Below are 19,747 nucleotides of genomic sequence, written 5' to 3'. Positions count from 1 at the left end.
GAGGAGGTCACTGCATAGTTAGAAATCAGGATCAGGCAGTAGGCAGAGTTGTCTTGTGAACAGATCATCAGGATGGTCTGTCTGGATATTATAAATTAATCTCTTCCATATAGAGTTATGAATTAAATTCTGGGATTTAAGGATGGTAGAGGGAGGCACCGGACTGGACTTGGAGTCCTTGTCCTATCAGAAGAATGCATTTGCCTTCCAGTTAATGGTATTTGGCTGGTATGGGACAATTAAGTCCCAACAGAAGAACCCTGATCAGTGGACTCGCTATGGATTCAGATCCTGATTTATCTGGAGATACAGCAGATTCTTATGGTCCCTGAGGAACTGGGCCATCTTTCAGAAGATGTTGCCACTCTACCAAGCTACTTTGATTGTGAGCAGTTCTGTATCCCAAATAGTTCTTTTCAGTGGGTAATAATGCTCAGGAGCAAAAAGCACATGGCTGCAATTATTTCAAGGATTTGGACAGCTGGGATAAGATGATCCTGTGACCCAGATTGATGCATTAGCTTCTGGGCTTCGGTTGCGGCAGATTGGGTGCAGAGGTAAATACCTTCTCAAGTCTCTCAGGGTCATAGGTGAAGGGAGACTTTTTTTTTTTTTTGCGGGGGGGTGGTCGCTAAGCATGCATGTGCGCATGCACCACCCCCAGGTGGAAAACTCTTCAGGGGAAGGGGCAGGGGGAGGGAAAAGGGCCAGGGGGAGAAGGGAGTGGGGCTGGGACCAGGCTGGGATCAGGAGGCAGCCAAGCCGAGCTAAGCTGGGCCCAGGATTGGGATTGGGGCTGGGGCCCGCTGTGCCCATGTGGCTGCCCCTTCCCCTGTGCCAAGGATTGTTGCTCAGTGCTGGCACCACCCGTGCCAACGAATCTACCACCGCCCCCTAGCCTCACACTGGATCTGGTTGCCTCTGCAGTGGCCTCAGTCCTGCAGTGCCTGGGGGGGCCCAGAGCTGGGGGCCAGAGCGGGGCCAGCCTAGGCTGCACTGCCAGGCTGGAGAGGATGGAGCCCCTGGGACCCCTGCACGCACCCTGCCAGGCCCTGCACAGCCAGGGCAGGGTGGGGCATGGGATGATGCTGCAGCTCGTTTCAGGGGTGCAGAGGGGGGTGACGACTCCAGCCGCTGCACACATCCTGGGAGGCATGGGGGACATGTGCCCCATGATCTGCACGGGGCAGGGCAGGATGCTGTTGCAGGCTGGGGCTGAGGCAGTGCCAAGCTGTTCCCATTGGGGGGGTGGCTGCGCTGCACTCCAGGTGGGCGGCAGTGGCGCTGGGACTGGTTCACCTCACTGCCTGGCCCACCCAGTGGCAGGACACACGTGGTGCCATACCGCTTTCAAAGCAGCAGCAGCAAGGCACAGAGGCAGGGAGCAGAGCCCAGCCCGCAGCTGCAGCCCACCCTTGCCCTGTGCACAGAACTAGGGGCCATGTGCCCCCCCACTCCCTCCCCATACATACACACAGTGAATGGGGCCCTGGCCAGGCCAGGTCATGGGACAGTCCCCACAGTGCAGAGGGAGCAGGGCAGGGGCAGGGGTAAATGATTCACCCCTGCCCCCACTCCCTCCTGCACTGTGGGGGTCCTGATCTGCTCCCCCACACACACACAACCTAGGTAGTCATGAAGAAAGTAGACTGAAATAAATTTACCTGCCTGCTGGGACAGCTGCAGTCCTGGCTTCACAGAGTATCTGAGTGTGCATGCCCCTTCCCCTCTGCTGCAGCAGTTTGGAGGGCTGAGCCCTGGTAGTTCCTCTGCAGCCAGACTGCTATCCTCTAATCACAGCAGGACTCACCACTAGTGGCAGAGGCTTCTGCTCTAGCTACTCCCCTACATATCCTTGAGCCCAAGTGTCTGCACACAGAGTGCTTCAGGGAGGACTTGAAGAAGTTCCTGGGGTTTCGGAATCAGTGCTGCCTCTGGTTCATACTTTGCCCCTATGCCTACCCCACAGATCAGGCCAAGGTGGGATTGTTTATCAGCCTGCTCATGGGGAGTTCCCTGGCCTGGGCATCCATGCTTTTGGATGCCTCCAGTCCCCTCTTGAGTAACCTGGAAGGACTCTTGCAGGCTATATCCTCGTCCATCGGATTAACAAGAGATGAGAGCTGAATTTATCCAGCAGAGGTGCCTTCAGCTCACAAGTCAGTAGTTCAGTCAGAGTTGGCAGGACTACAAAAAGTGCTTTGTTAGCCAGCTCTTTGTCCATGCAGGGTATGGAACTATACATGCATGCCAGTATTCAAAACTTGCAGAACAATCTCTTGGGCTTGTAAATTGTATGTCCTGGCTGCCAAAGCTTAAAAATAAGGCACCTAGAAGGCCAATCTAGATTTTGCCATTTTTTTTTCATTGTCTTCAATAGGTTCTGGGCCTAACCTGAAAACAAGAATTGCAGAGAAGAAATTTTATTTCATAAAGGGGAACATAGTTATTTCCAGGTCAAAATTATTAACTATTACAGAACTTGGTTGGAAAGGTTTATTCTGGTTCATCTTCAGAAATTCTAAGGTGTTGTGTAAGTACAGCTTTAAGATGCATTGTGAAGCAAAGAAAGGAACTCAGTTCTTCAATAAGATTTAACCTTTATTTAAAAATCTCATTTAACAGAACTCTCCCAGTAATATGAGCATGAGTAATCAGCCTGGCACTCCCCGGGATGACGGTGAAATGGGTGGAAACTTTCTAAACCCTTTTCAGAGTGAGAGTGTAAGTATCTTTTTGATTCTTCTGTTTGGTAAACACTGAGTCACTAGCCTTATCATCTGTGTTATCTCTATATTTTTACTAGATCCTAATATTATAATATGGATCTGCTGAACAAACAGTTGTGCTAAATAATGTCAGTAAATTTAGATCCAAGAGACAGAGTTACTACAGAAATCCATGATTAGTGGATGAAAATTAGATGTACATCAGTATTATCCTAGATTCACACACATACTTATTTGGTAATGAATGATGGGATGTGAATTTGTCAGTTAAAATCTAAACAGTGTAGACATGAATATTCAGCCAGTCATTCAAAAGCAGTCTCTGAGGTTGGATGTGTCAGTTTGTGGCTGCCCAACTTTTCACCTTCCTTGATAGTATATTTTGTAAAGTAGGAATGTCTTTCAAAACATGATCCACACTTAAGTACCAGAAAATCTATAAGATTTTATAAAAAGCCATGATGTAGTTTTAGGTACAGGAAAGCAAACACCCCCTCTAGTGTTCATTATGTGACAAATGAGACTTTTCATAAAAGTGCCAGATCTTGAGGCTAAACAAATATTGTTTACAATACTAAACTATTTTAAATCAAGAAAATAGTGAGGAACATTTTCGTATCCAGGTGCCTAAAGTTAGATTTCTAAAGCCATATTTTGGTTCCTATATAGAAGTGGCCTGATTTTTCAGAAGTGCTGAGTGGCTTCGGAACTTGTATTCTGACTGGAATTAACTTCTGTCAGAACCACATGCAATTCCATTAATTATGCCAATGCAGAATTTAGCCCAGTTTCTATGAAGATTGAATCTTGTTTCTTCTAATTCATACCATAGCCAAAATCTTCAGCATGTTTTATGAAATACAGATTAAATTTTTATTTTGCTTCTTCAGCAAACATACAAATATGAAGAATGATCAATTTTCCATATTTTAGGCATCTACTGTTCAATAACTTTGAACAAAAGGTCCTCAGCTAGAGAGGTATGTTTCAAAATTTGCAAAAGAGTAGTAATTAAACCGCATCAGATTTGATTTATAGTCATGGCAGTGCTTGACTCTAAATTCAGCTTACTCAACTTGTACTGTATGCCAACAATCTGACTGAACAGACAGAAGCCAGTCCACTAAACTAGGCTCATTAAAAAAATAACAAGTAGTATCAGTTATGTGCCACAGAAAATTGGTTCTCTCAGACATTCCTGTATGCTTAATGGTTTTAGCTACTGTTTTTTTTACCTGAATCAATTCCTGATCTGGCTTGTAGAAGATTTTGCTACACCTCTTACTGTACTTCAAGATGCCTGTCTCACTCACAAGCCAGAGTTTAGTTTCTTGAGCCTCCGTCATGCTTTCTCAACCACCCCTGCCACTTCTTTTCTTGGCTACTTAGAAAGAATATTATCAGTGAGATAAATTTTGAGTTTTTTCCTCAGGCAAAATTCCCATTCAGTTCACCAGGAGTTCTGAATCAAAATAAGGACAGCAGTAGTAGTGATAATGTGATTACTACTACTATGTTGTGGTATGATTGAATCATTATAATTACAATTATATATAATTAATGTATATTTAATAAAATAATACAAGTAGTAGTAGTAATAGCAGCAATTTGTACGGTACTTAATCTGTATATAAACAAAGAATTTATTCCCTGGCCCAAATGCGTATGCTGTTGTTGCATACTCTGGTTGTAATCCAAAAAGCTTTAAGACATTTCCTATCTTTAAACACCTGAGAATGGTCCTTTTCAATGACTTACATGCTTAAGGCTTTACTGAATAAGCTTTGCTGAATCCAAGTGAGAGTCTGCAGCACCTGGCAAAAGCAAGACCCAAAACAGACAAGATCAACAAAGAAAAGACAAGACCTCAGGCAAACTAGGTTTCCTCCAGTTAGTCTGTTCGAAGCAGTTTGCATTAGGGCTAGGTACAGGCAGTCAAAAAGCCCAAGGCTGAATCATTTTATTCTTTGCAGGTTAGTCTACACTGTGTAGATTGAACTGATAAGCAAGTGAACAGACATTCACTTTTGATTCTGGAAATGTAGTCACATGACTGCAGTGGCCCAGGCCAGAAAATGCAGGGGTGGTAGAAGGGCGGCACTAGAACATGCCTCTCTGCTTAGCTGGAGCAGACAGCTTGGGCCAAGGCTAGCCCACCTGCCCTGCAAAGGGGTGGGGGGGAGTGTTTATGGGGGAGGTGCAAAGCATCCTGGGGTACTGGAGGACTGCTGAGTTAACTTGAATCTGGAGGGGATCTGGGACACAAGTTCAATAAACTGATTTAACCTAAATCAGTTAAGTCTGATACTACATCCATCCAGGTTTATCTTAAACCAGTTTCAGCCATTTTGAAAGTGGTTTATGTGCACTTGAACTTCTGTTGTATCATAGATTTGAATCAGTTTCTGATCACTTATAATGGTTTATGTGTAATTTCTGTCCCTAGCCAAGAAGTATGACTACTGGAGGCTTTGTGGTATCTCATCAGTAACTTGTGATGAGGTACTGTTACTTTGAGGAAGACTGTAGCTTGCATCAGGGCTGCAGTTCAGTATGTGTTAAAATAATAAGGCAATATAATGTGATGGCAGGATTTTTAGTTAATAGAAAAAGCATAATTACTGATATTTGATATAGCCAACTTCTGAAAGATTAAGCCAAAGGCCTAATTTCATTTCAGTAAGGCATTTTTCCAACACCTTTCCCCACAAGTAGTGAAATGCCAACTCCATTGGTGTGAATACCCAGCTACCATGCTCCACAAGCATATCTGCCATCAGCTTATGCATATACCCTAAGTAGCCCCAGCACTAACTAGTGGAGAGCAAGTTAGGGCATGTAAGGAAGAGCTGCTATAATTGCATGAGCCAGGCAGTATCAGCAAACGCTAACATTTTCTGCTCATGATTTACTTATTCATTTCATAAGTTTTGTTATAATTTAGATGGAATGAAATTTAAATATATAATTAATTATTGTAGCACAAACTGAACAACAGTCCTGACAAATTTAAAAGGATAAAAATAAAAGAGCAATGAATTGAAATTCAAATTCATTGTTTTGTTCCAGAAGCGAATGTAGTGGCCTGTGAAAGAATTGTTAAAATGTGGATTCCTCTTTTCCAGTACTCCCCTAGCATGACAATGAGTGTGTGATCCATTACCAAGTCTCCTCATGAAGACCGCAGTGAGTTGGCCCTCTTCAGAGAGCTACTACAGAAGAAAATTACTCGTCCCAGTGTACAGTTTAACAAAAGGATCTCAGACACAATCAGACCCACCATTTTTCCTACCATCTCCCCAGTTTTGTCAAGAAAGTGGGTCCAAAAATGATTCCAACAACTGTAAAGAGTGGCATAAGAGAACTGCCCAAGACTGAACTGCAAACAATTTTCTGTGTATGTACATGTACGGGTAGATGTATATATGTGTGCCTGTGTGCTTGTGTGTGCACTATATAGACATACACACACACACATACATATATAGACCCGCAGGACATTGTAAAATATTATCACATGACATCTTAAGTAGAAATAAGAAGTAGGGACTTTTATTCCATCTTTTTTTCACGTTTACATTTTAACTATTAAAATTTGCTTTCCCTCTCCCCTCCTGAACTGTTTTGTGCTGCATATATCACTGCTTTATAAGTTATTTTTTAAGGTGAACTCAAATGATAAATTGTCTGATTTTGTAAATGTCTGCCATTATGGATAGGAATAAAATTGCTTATAAGAGGGCTTTCATTAACTTGTGTTTGATACCAGTTATCCTGTGAATCACATTCTGTGCTGTCTCAAGAAATAGAAGAAAGCTCATTTTAATTTTTTGGAGAAATTTAATAATTTTTCATCAAGCCTTGGTGACATTTTTTATACTTTGCCTTTAAAAAAAGAAGCACTGATGGTTATTTTCTTCTTTAATTGAAGCCTAATTATCTGCAATATCTATTTTAAATGGAAGCCTGAATTTGATACAAGCTTCTTGGTTTATACAGAGTACTTTAAGGTTGCTGTAAGTGAGTTCCAGTTGCTATAGAATCTAGCAATAAAGTGTCAGGGCTGCTCTGCCCTTGGAAATGAGTTTTCTACTTAGCATGATCTTCCGTAGGGGTGGTAGTTAGTAGAAATACAGTAGAATTCTTACTACTGAAACCTCCTTTTCTAACAAACTGCTGGTGTCCTCCCTCCCTTTTCTACTGATTCTTAGCTGATCCCCAATTAGCCATAGTCCTGATTGTCTTAACATACTTCATGTCTCCCAAGCCATTCAGATAATCAGGACTCCGCCGTACATGAACGTGTTACTTTTCACTAGAAATACTGGAACAGAACTTCTCAAAATCTTTCTGTATGTGTAATCATATAGGTAAACCAAAATGCCTGAGCATTTCATGGTTATGACCCATGCTGAGAGCATTGGAAGGCTCAAGCCTTTCTGCCAGATATAGGATGTCAACAGAGGTCTGAACCCATTCTGTAAGGAGTTCAGTATACTGTATTTCAAAGCTGTGGAGATAGTGGAAAAAAGGAGAATGGTGATATGGCTTCCTTAACACTAAAAAAAAAAGCCTTTTGAAGGAGACTTCCTTAAAGTGAAGCTCTAACTTCTGAGGACCTGAGGTTATGTTAAATTTAGTGCCCTATGACTCCCACGTTTCCCAAGAAAATGAAAGATTGCAGCTATATGTATGGTGTTAGGAAGGCTGATGTTCAGGATCTCAGGCACCAAGTGGCTGAATTAAACTCACTCCACAGGTTTAGAACAAAGTTCTCATCTTTGCATGTGGGAGGTCCAGATACATAGGGAAAGAAGAGCATCAAGTACAGTGCTCATAGGAAGATTTATAAGAAGAATTTTGCCCTTAAATTTTAATGAAGGGTTGCATGTAATGGGCTCAGTGAGCTAGCAGATGCCCATCACTGCTTGTGTCAACTCCCTGCATGTATATATAAATAAAGATATAATGTTTTTACTCCATTGCTGACATTATACAAACACAAAACTCTTCTTAGATACCAGGTACCTTGAAACGTTGTTAACATTTTAAAGATTTTAAGAGAAAGTAATTTTTAGTTACAAATAATTTTTAAAATGACTTTGAATTAAGTGAAAGTATTCATATGGTATCACTAACTTTCTTCCCAATAATTATTATTTATTTTTTGAAAACAGGTCATTTTTTATTCTTTTGAAGGATCCCAGCAGCACTATGATCAGTTTTACTTACACAAAATGCAAAATGAAATCTTAATCCTGCAAACACTTACACATGTATTTAACCTTATTACTGTGAGGAGTGCAGGGATTTCAGTGGGGCAAAGTAAAGTGGGGTTGTGGCCTTAATATTTACCACATAAATGACAGAACTTTTTGTGAGTTTTACATTATCAGCAACAGTTTAGTTTATAGTGGAGAATACACCTGAGCATTAAATAAAATTGTGCAATGTAGAGTGCAGAACAGAAATGCATCCTTTATTCAGTTTCCAGTGCTGTGATTTTAAATGTAAAATCTTTGTCGAAATATTTTCTCATAATATCACTCCAATAGCATGAGATGCTTCCAGATACATAGTGATTCTTTATCACCCTCCCTCCCCTGCCATGTCCCACTTGCAGCATATCATCAACTTTGCATAATAGGATAGATCCTGCACGATTCAAGTCATTCAAGTCAAAAATGGCAAAGAGGGCAGGATCAGCCCCTGCATCACTTCAGTTAGAATTACAGCACAGGATCTTGCAGTGTGTTAAACATGTAAAATAACATTTTGCACTCAGGTAGTCAGCCTAATAGATTTTGATGGGACCCCACATATGTGTGAGCTGTGTGAGGAGCCAGGCTCAGCTGGAGACAGCAGCAGTGGCAGCAAAGCCAATTCTCCCTCCCTGCACCTGCTTCCAGGCTGGCAGGGAGTACCCAAGGCAATCAGGCAAGGAGGAAAAACTTGCCTGTTGCACTGCTGCCACAGCAACAGACAAGGAAACAGGGAATGGGAGGGCAGGGGAGATGCTGCTGAGCATGGAAGGGAAGAGAAGAGGTTCTGAATGTGGGGGAGGGATTCTTACCTGCATTGGGGGAGATCAAAAGTCTTTGGCTGCTGCTCCCACGGTGTGTTCTGCCTGTCCCACTGTGAGGTGGGGGGGAAGCTGGGAGTGGCAGTACAGCCACCCCTGCAGCACAGATTGCTGCTCCCACACCCACCTTTACAATGCTTACATTTATGCAAGATCAGGGCTGTAGCTATATTTCATTATCCAACCCGTCTCTTGAGTTCTAATAGCATATTTCATCACACATAACTAGTAATGATTGCCACTACTCTCCCCTTGCTTTCATAGGGACTGAACTTGCAGGGGATCCATTACTATACACGTGAATAAAGTTATGCATATGCATGTTGGAAAAACAATATTTATTTGCAATAAAAACACACCGGATATTTTTTATCTGTGCTAAATATGCAATTAATACAAGGACAACTTTAGGTTTGAAAGTACTGTAGGGTTGGTTATTTGTTTGTTTGCTTGTTTTCTTGCATACTTTCCTTGCTTACAAAGTCCTTGTAGGAGTTTGCAATACTAAGAAAAAATGAACATGGCAAGAAAAATTACTTGAGAACTAACTTTTTTTCTTCCTACCTGTGTTTCTAATGCACTGGAAGTCTACATTCAGTGTAGCTCCTTTTGGTTTCTATGTTTATGCCTCAGCATTGCTGATAACAGCAGACAGAACTTGTCCAGTACTAGAAGTAATAAGAACTCAACTGGAGCCCATGAATTTTCACAGTGCATTTTAAGAGTTTTCTTTTTATAAGTGTGATGAATAGGACATATTTTTCTTACCATTTTTTTCAATTAACATTTTTAAAATAGAAGAGGTGGAATCTCATATGGAATAGAAGAATCAGGGAGTAATGGATTTTCTTCCTCTATAGAAATTCCAAAAATCCTGGCTCTCTAGAAGTCACTTGGAGTCTTGTCATTGACTTCAGTAGTGCCAAAACTTCACTTTCTTTGTGAATATGTGAAAAGTAACTTTCACATCTGTATCTTATTTTCACATGTAGGTTTTATGTAAACAATATTGCCGCTTTTGTGCTTATTAAAAAATGAGGAAGAAAGGTAGCTGCTTGAATCACAAGTATATTATGTAGCCTGAAATGTACATTGAAAAGTATCTTAATATTTTTATATAAAAGTAAGGCATTTAAATGATTTTACTAGTAATTTCTGAGTATGAGGAAGAACTGAGATTAATTTAGAGCTCATGAAAGATGCTGCTCTAATAGCCCTTAGGACCCATTTTTTTTGAGCTCCACACACCCCAGTAATGTGCCTCACCCTGGATCTGGAAGGACTTCTGCTTAAAAGTGAGAAAATAGTTCAGTTTCCTTTAAGTTGTAGTATCTGTTGGCTGCGTGCCATAGTTACCAATTTTTATTTTAAAACTGGCTGGGCTCATTATATGGAGAAACACAGTGACCAACTTTCAATTATACCCAACCTCTGCTGTGGCCCAGAAGGGCACTATATCCCATTGCCACTTGCCAGCCCCCTGAGACACCCACTAACTCTGTACCCTCCCACACACGCAAACGCACACTTTTGTGGTTTAAAGCAAAATACTGTAGGATCATTATTTTGAATAATTCAAGTTAGGCAGAGGTGAAGGAAGGCTTCTTCTGCATGGATAGCAACCTGGAAGCTCTTTATCAGAAGGATAACAGCCTCATTAAGTGTCTAAAACACATTTGAATTTTCCCCTGTCTCATGATTAGCAAATGAAATACTGTACGTAAGGAGGACTTGAAATTAGATGGGTAATTTAATGAGGGACCAGCTGTTACAATATTCAGAGTTGCACATTTTATTCTTTTTTCTCTTTACTTGATTAAATGAATTTTCAACTATTGCACTGATTTCTATGTCCTTGACCAGTAAATAATTTTTAAGCATTACAGTCCATTCCTCCAATTCCTAGACATCCTTCATATTTGCTGTTGTTGCTGTTAAAGGTGTTGGCTAAACTGTGCAAGATTTGGCCCTATGCATTTGAAGTGGAGAGTACAATAAATGTAAAACTTAATACATTGAGAAATTGTCAGTGGAGGTAACTATATCGTCCTTTAAATCATTCCAAGTAATGATACTTATAAGACCAGCTCCCATTTCAAATCAGTCTGGATTTGTGTAGAGTTTAAAAGATGGAATTCTTGCTGAAGTACATATATTCCAAATAAAAAATAATTTATTCCCTTTTCTAGAGTGACAATTAGTTTCTCTTCAAGCTGATGTTTGCAACAATTAAAATAGCAAATTATCATACCAAGGATCTAACCCAGTATTTCATGGTATAAAAGAAGATATAAAAAATTCCATTCAGTCCTCAAATTTAAGCTACTTCTAAATAGCGTGTGCAGCTTCTTCTCCCCACCCCCAACAATATTGGTCTGGGTTTGCAGGCCCTGCTCATGAAAGTTGTCCCACTGACACAATAACAGTCTCACATAACTCATATAATTACGTAACTCATATATCTTATATAAATGTGAGAGCTAAAGGTTTGCTGGATTGCACCCCGAACTGCACCTCCAACATTTATTTAACATATGATGTTATTCAGCAGGTGCCTACCCTTGATGTACACACAGCAGATTGAAAGGGCATGTTACAATCAACCAAATGACGTTTCAAGCTGAAAGAAAAAGGGAGAATCGGATGAGCTCTTCATATTCGCCAAGCATTGCTTGAGTGCATGCATTCATTCATTTTCAGTTTCATAATCTTTATATCTTAAGTGACAGTAATAAATTTAAAATTCACCGAAGGACCATCCACTCAGAGACTTATTAAAACCCTGATCCTAGGAACACTTGCACAATTTTTTTTATTTAAGGCATGCAAGTGCTTAATTTTAAGCACCTAAACAGTCTAATTGAAGACAATGGGACTACTCAAATGCATGTGTATGTATTTGCAAGAGCCTGAAATATTAATTATTGAGTCTTCTCTGAAATTTTAGCAATCCCCAGGTGTACTTATGTATTAACATCGTTGATGTCTGGAATAGGAGTTGGCTTTCTTCTGTTTCTTAATGTATTAGACAACTATCCAGTACTACCTAAAACATTTTTGTGAACTTGCCCTCTCATTTTATTTCAAATTGTTCATTCACTTCCATTAAAACAACTAAAAGCCTTGCAATATATCTCCAAACTCATATTTGGTCACTGTTCATTATTTAAGTATAAAATATGTAAGGAAGCCCCTCATGAAATGGAAAAATTTTCCATAAAAATGTATAAAGGTGTTTTCCCTTTCCTGGGTACATGTTTTCACATTTAATAAAAATACAGTTTTCATTTGTAACCTGAAACTTTCAGTTTTTGGCCACTGTTTAATTTTTGTGTGCAAAAGAGGTTGAGAAAACAAATTGCATTGTTTCATTTGGATTCAGCATAATAAATACTTGCTGAATGAGAAACCAGCTCAAAACAAGATTTACTCCATTATCATTATGAATAAGGAAGTTGGATTTTATGCTAAACAGTACCTAACCTTCAAAAATAAGATTCCTGTTATCAAACTTGTAGGAAGTTGTAAGGGCTCTATACACAAATATATGAATTTCATATGCATACTGTATTTATTTTATAATTATGTACAATAGATGGCCTGGTGCAGCCAGTTAGCTCTGTAAGTTTCTGTTTTTAAAGCATGCAAAACTGAAAGATACAAATTGGACACCTTGGCATGTTCACAGAACTTGGTAAGTAGTGGAAGAGGTATCCACTGAACTCCAGGTAGTCTCATGCTACCTTATTCTCTTATATTTATCATTACTCACTCTAAGGTCACATGGATCTGGGAGGTTCCTCCAGATTTTCATATGCCCAAAAGAGAATGTTCAGTTCCATTTTAGTAGCACCAAAATTGTAGTGGCAGTAGCCTGAGGAGCATCAGAAGAAAACATAGGTGATTTGAACAAGTTTTGCTCTTTTTCAGTAAATGGGACATAAGAAAACTGAAAATAAATGAAAAGTTGGATTTAATTTTTTGGGCCACCCACCAATATTTACACTGCCCCAGCACAGAAGGAAATGCTAAGTTACTTTTCTGTCAAAACAGTGTTTGTACCAAATATGATAAAATGAATTACCCCTACAAATTGGATCTTCCTGGTAGCTAATCTTCCTTTTTTTCTCGTCTCATTAAGCATACACTTTCCAACTATTTACAGCAGGCCAGCTGCAAACTGTGTTGCAAGAACAATTTACCCAAACTCCATGCAAAATGTTGTTTGCATTTGTGAATAGAGCCCTAACTGTAAATAAATTATTTCATCTGTCAGAAATGTCACATTAAACTTTGTGTGTGTGTGTAAGAACCATCATGTCATTTAAGGGCAAGATCCTGGAAGCTGCTCATAGTCCTGGGCTCTGCAAATCAGGGCAATTAGCATCTCACAGGATCAGGTTCCAGATCAGACAAGAGACTATTTTTCTATTTTTGTAAATGGCCTGAAATAAAAATTGCAGTTTGCCATACAAACTGGGGAGGAAAGCAATTCTAAACAATAGGCATTCAATTGAAATATAATTATACAATGCTTTTTATGAAAGTTGTCCTCATAATGCACATGATTCAAGAGGTGCACATTATCAGTTATAAGCTACTTAGCAGACATCAACAGTGCTGATGGACAAAATTCTGTAAATGGCTACTTCTTTAATATGGAGATACAGCCTAAATTGCTTACAGATCCCAGCGGGACACTACTAATGTAAATCAGAAGTCCCTCTCTTGATCAAGATACAGCATTGCTTATTGGGACCTGTAATCTCCACAGGCCCCACCTCTTTTATAAATAAAGGATGGACAAGTTTAAGTACCCTTCCCTCCAGAAAACTAGTCTAATAGGGAGAATGCATAAATATTTATAATATTATAATGTTTACAGGAAACTAAAAGTGATATTTTTTGAAATTAGACTTTTAAACAATATTGCTAAGAAACTTCAAATTTAAAAGTACTAGTAAAGTAATTCCCATTTCTCAAGAACTCACAGAGGGGTTTTTTTGGTTTACCACGTGTTAGATGTTTCTTTAAAGAAAATTAATTCATAGGCAAAATCTGAAGTATAACATTAAGCAACAATTTAAAAGTGGAAGTCAGAGCTTTGGGGCATGGGAGAGTTGCAATTTCTAAAAAAATTCTCATAAGATTTTTGTTTCAGGACAGAAAGGAGAATCCTTGCAAGAAACTTCAATAAACTCCTAGTGGCAATTAAAGAAATGAAAATCACAGTGCTTGAAATGTGCAAAGACCAGTTTTGATTTGTCTCCTTTTTGTGGCAAGTATCTCCTTGCAAAAAAACACAAACCATTGTGATGTGTCTACTTTGTGCAGGTCTGTCTTTTTAAAAAAAAGAAAAACTTTATTTACAGATTGCCCTTTCAAGCATCTGCCAACATCTGCTTCTGATGTGGGGGAGGAGAACTTGATGCCTAGTGCATAAGGTCTGTTTAATTTACTTAGTGTAATAAACTATTATCAGCTTACATTGCACAAGACACTCTGGGTAGGAAATGCATTTTTTTAATGTTGGCATTTGAACATCAGTAATCGTGCATATTCTGTAAATTATTGTAGGTTTTGTGTAAGAAACCTTGCCACCATTGCTTAATACTGTAAATTGTTTTAAAGCAAGAGGTGGCTTTTGATTGTACAGCCATGTGTATTATATAGTACAGTACTTGTCCTATCATCAGAACTTGCTGTTCACATACAGTTAAAGCCTTGTTAAGCACGCTCATTGGTTTCAGAATTTAGTGCACACCATGCATGTATCAGCTATTAACAGGAACATGAAATCAAATGTAATACAGAAAAATTCACCGTGGTTGGTATCTTTTAGAGTGTGAATTTAGACTTGAGCAAGCAAAAGCTAGCTGCAGTTTTAGCAGGTTTTCATGTGGGATATGCATCTGTGTGCACTGTCTAGTTTAGGAGAAACATGCCCCTCCCCCCCAATAACACAAAACCTGAGTACAGTCAGACTGTGTAAAGGAACTATTTGAGGATGAAATGTCCTTCTCAACTGCTTGCCCACCGAAGGCAGGCAACAGGACTGCAATACAGCACCTCATAGCCATTGTTCTAGCCTGCAAGATTTCTTGCCATATGGAAGCAATGCCATATGGATCCAGTGTTTTCTCCTGCATGCTCTGTACATATCCCCTGCACGGGAGCAGGGTTTCTGAGAGCCAGTCTACCCCTCATCTATGAAGAGAATATCAACTTAAAACTTATTCAGGTGGCTTTGAAACAAACAAACAACCTCCTCGACCTGCCTCACTCTCCCGAACCCACCCAAGCTTTCCCCTTATTTTTGCTACTTTACCGAATATAATAAAGACCTGAAATGGTGAAAGTTTGTACTCATGTGCTTGGAAATTAAATCCTGTCGAGGGAGGAATACTTTATGACTGGAGAAGTAGTGAAAAAGCTGATGGCATGAGCCAAGAAAACTGAGCCATTAAGAGGAAAAGGCATTGTTACTCAGATCATTTAAAACTCTGTTTTTATTTGTTTTAATTAACAGCTATTTAACTTAAATGACTAATTAGCATTTTGAGTAAAAGGAGCTTTTGTTAAATATGTTGCACCTTCATCTTTCATTTAAGATGTTAGGAGCTCAGAATAAACATCCTTTATATCTCCTACTGGCTCTCCAGATGAAACCAAGGATAAAGTCCTGATATTTCTAAGGTTAAAAAAAGAAAACCTTTAATAAAATCCTTTCAGGCATTTTTCCTCCCCCCGTAGTCAGGGCAAAAAGAGTACAAGCCCAATTTTTCAAAATAAAAAAAATCCTTGCAGTTCCCATTAAACAATTAGGGGCATCACTCAGAGAGAACGGCTTCCCAAAATTGAGAGTGAACACAACATGTAAACCTAATTTTAAAAAGAAAGTAAAATCCCAGTGTAATGTTCAAAATAAGCAGGAATTTAATTTGAGAAAATAATGAAGAAAATTCAGAAAGTACAATCCTACTCCCAAAGGACTCTAAACAAATACATTCAAGTGAATATAAAATCAAAATTGCTAACATCTGGGCGCTCCAGAAATTCTCTGTCCCCAGACAACCTACCCCAGTTCTCAGTACTTGTTCGAGTAGGTGATTGCTGCTACAAAGAATTAATTTCACACAAACTTAGTTGAAAAACTCATAAATCCAAAACTTTCAGACACAAATCTTATAAATATCATGCAGACTAGAGAACCTTGCTTTAGAATAGAAAATTGTTGTGGTGCAAATCTCTCCTGACCTCATTTGTGGTTGTCTTTCAAAAGCAGCTTCTTAAATCATTTCTGGAGGCCACCTGTGTTGACCAAAGAGCAACAAACTGTCTGACATTGATTGCTTCACTCCTCTAAGTGACTTAGTCATTCACTTTCCTACCTGCAACTCTGCAAAAGGGTTGTTTCCAGAATACATCTATGTTTGAATCACTGGGCAGACTGCTTTAGAAATCACGGCTTCTGTGTAAGAATTCTCCTTCCTTAAAACTTCTTTGTGAAACGATCCTCAGCTTTTTACCAGCTACTTCAAGTGCTGAGAGTTTTGGTATTATTGCAGAAATCTGCAACCTTATTATGACTGTGATGATGCATTTATATATTGAGAAAGACCTGTCATCAGGTATCTAAGAAAGCCCAGAACATAGCATAAACACTGTGAATCCCTCAGATGGAGGGAAGCCTCCCTATGGAGAGGTCAATGAGGGGACATTTTCATGACTGCTGTAAAGCCAAGTTTTACTCTACGGAAAAATTGTGGCAAGTTAGAAAAGGGGCAGAGATGTGGCCAACAGGTCCATGAACTGTATGGGTCAACTGACCACAATGCACATCTGGGGAGACAGCCCAGGGCACCTATACATGAGCAGCAAGGCTGTTCTGACACGCTGTAATTCCAGCACGTCGGAGCAGACTCTAGTGATTGAGTCTGCTGGAGCGTGGTAATTGCCGTGCTCCAGCAGCCTCCAGCGTTTCATGTATCAGCATTCACACACTTCAAAATGGTGGCACGCATGCCTTATCTAAAGCTCATTCTACGAGCCTTAGGTAAAACGCCCTGCTGCTATTTTGAAGCATGGGAACACAGGTACATGAGATGCTCCAGGCACTTTACTTAGAGCGGCTCTCAGAGCTGCTTTAATTAAAGCGCCATCCCCCACCCTCCTGGAGCATGTGTACAGATGCCGTCAGAGAACAAGGGATGCCAGTAGTTTATAATAGTAATCCTGGATCAATTCCAGGGGCATTTCAAAGTATCCAGCCAGGTTTTAGTTCCCATACAGACGTACAAAACACAGTTTTGTGGCTTTATACAAGTGTGGGAGGAAATTTTACCTCATAGCAAAACTGTTAGGAGTAGGAATTTGCGAGAATATCATTTGATTTCCTATTATTTTCAAACTGGCATCTAGTAATCTGACTACCATACTGTCTTATATCATGCTTTCTTAATAGTTTTTATTTGAATATTTCTGGAAGCCATTACCCTCTTTTTAAGAATGCCAACATTAGTTTAAATATGTATTTCTATTAATGATCTTTGACTGCCAAAGTTTTACTCATTTTAAATGGCATATGGATGTACCATTATGCCATGTACCGATCAGCCAATTACATTTGTTGCTGTTTAAGTTCAGACTAATCTAAAAAAAAAGTGGGCTGTTTCATCAAAGCGCAGTGGTTTAGCTGCTCATCACTTAAGATTTTGAGAACACAAGTAGTAACGGCAGTTAGTATTTTTCACAGTATTTCTTATATACTTTTTTTCTCATGCAGATTTGGAGATGAGGAAGTCCTAGGTTTTTGATGGGTTAGTTCTGTTGGTGGCCATCGCTGCATGGGCTGGCAGACTGTCTTCAGGTCATATTCAGTGTTGGACCCTAGAGCTAGCACCAAACCAAAAACGTTGAGATTTTCCTCTTATTCTAGTTTCATTGCCATCTCTCTGTTCTGTCTTTTAGCACTATAATAATTATTGTAGCACAAGCTCCCTCTGTAACAAGTTGATGAAGAGCAGAGGTTGAAAAGAAATGAAGCTTATCATTCATACTATCAGCTTCCTAATGCACCCAACCTCTCACAGCCAGGGCCTTGAGATGCAGAGTCTGCCTCTGAACTTGGCTTATCACTTCATCATGCAGGAGTAGATTTCATTTTATTTCATGAGTCTAAGAGCAGCTGTATTGATATGTTCACTTTGTTTTCTGAATTGCAAGCCATTCTGTATTGAAAATGATTGTGCTTATTGTCTAGCAATGAATGAAGAGTTGGAAATAGCTATTTATTATGTGCTAATATACTCCCTGCTTACCAGTTAGATATTTCAAGTACTGAACTCCAGAAAAAAATGCTGTTCAAGAATCATCTTAATTTTAATGTTACACTCACACAAGAATGAGAATATTTCTCTTGCTATTTCTGAATTTCAGTGATTTTTGGAGAAAAGAGGAAACAGCCCAACTTTGTGATGGGAAAGGTTATGGTGATAACAGCTAATTGACTAATTTTCAGATGCATCAGAGTAGCAGGATCCATTCTGTCTATCAGTTGATATACTTCTAGCTGCCTTGATTATTCCATACTCTTCCCTTGTGCATACTAAATAAAGCATTTTGACATTCTATAGACATAGAAGATAACACAGCCGACCTGCTAAGGTGCATAGAAATGTAGCAATTACTAAATTACATTATTTAGCAATCGTTTATTTTCCATGTTTAATTTTAAACTTACCTGTATGTATTTTTATTATTATTTTTATTTCAGCATTATAAGAACTTGAGAAACTTTGGGCATAAAAAAGATCTTCCATGTGTAGCAAAAAAAGATTTATAATTTACATTAAATGTAAGCTTGTACCATACCTTCTACATTTCCTGTGCCTTTAATATATGTATCTTTGAGTAGGCAAACTTCTTCCCCTTTCTTTGATTATTCTAGTATATCAAAGATATGCTGTATTTAATATAGTAACATCTGACATACAAACATTTGAGGCTCACTGGATTAGTCAGGGCTAACATTGCTCATTTCAGATGCCGTATTTTTCTTCATAGGATCATAAAGCAAAAAGACATCATGTGGGCATTAGCTTTTTTATTACCCATCCATATGACTTCTTATAGAGAAATTAAAATTCTGTTTTCTCAACACACACTCCATTCTGCATCCCTTGTTCTCACAAAACTCCAGTGACTTAAAACTTATCACTGACCCGAGTAGGAATTTTGGGAACACAGTGAATGCAGGAGCAGCTGTTTAGCAGAAGTGTAGGCTGCTCTGCGTCTCTTCAGCAATCATAAATGTAGCATTTTACTGACTTCTTTCTAGTGAAAACACTGAGCGTGCTTAGCACTTAAACAAGTTTCTGAGACATGAGTGTCAGACTATATAATTGCATCTCATCTAATTTTGACACTTAACCACTAATATTTGATGAGGCCTGAATCTCAATAGTAACTACATGCTCTGATTATAATATACCAACCAAGAGCAAAAACTGAAATCTGAACGGTCTGCTTTAGCATTGCAGATACCTTTAAAATGTGACTATGAAAGTATTTTGAAAAGTATCTGATGCTTGGCTTCCTTTACCAACCAAAATGATCTACAGCCTTCTGCACTGTGAAAGGCAACCTCTGCTGGCAAATACAGGTTTTACACCTGCCCAACCTATTATCAGAAATTTCATCCAAGCCGTAGAAGCCATTCATTTTATTTGTGTTTGTGTAATCAAAGCAATTAAGGACAGAAACTCCAGGTGTGAAGGAGTAACTCTATCCACCATTGGACTCTTTTTTCTCTCTCTCATTTATGGGAGGTCAGAGTTTTTTGGGTTTGTTTTTCATTTTCTTAAGTTATAGCTGTATCTTTTTAACACAGAACAGTCTAAGAACTGTGTTAGACTGGGCTGATGGAACATAGCAT

General features: G+C 39.2%; 1 protein-coding gene across 2 annotated transcripts in view; it reads left to right on the top strand.

Moving 5' to 3' along the window:
- The window catches only part of SSBP2 (single stranded DNA binding protein 2), a 319,456-nt gene extending 307,344 nt beyond the window's left edge, over window positions 1-12,112 (top strand). For both annotated transcript variants that reach the window (XM_090038193.1, XM_090038192.1), the window contains 2 exons: window positions 2,626-2,724; window positions 5,855-12,112. In XM_090038193.1, coding sequence (XP_089894319.1) covers window positions 2,626-2,724; window positions 5,855-5,884 — 129 coding nt within the window. In that variant the 3' untranslated portion in view covers window positions 5,885-12,112. The remainder of the gene's footprint in view (window positions 1-2,625; window positions 2,725-5,854) is intronic.
- The last annotated feature ends 7,635 nt before the right edge of the window (window positions 12,113-19,747 follow it).

This window comes from Crocodylus siamensis, chromosome 3 (genome assembly GCF_052110815.1).
Source record: "Crocodylus siamensis isolate JL-2025a chromosome 3, ASM5211081v1, whole genome shotgun sequence".
NCBI classification, from domain to species: Eukaryota; Metazoa; Chordata; order Crocodylia; family Crocodylidae; genus Crocodylus; species Crocodylus siamensis.
The sequence above is the reverse complement of the archived record's forward strand: the minus strand, read 5'-3'. Positions and strand labels throughout refer to the sequence as shown.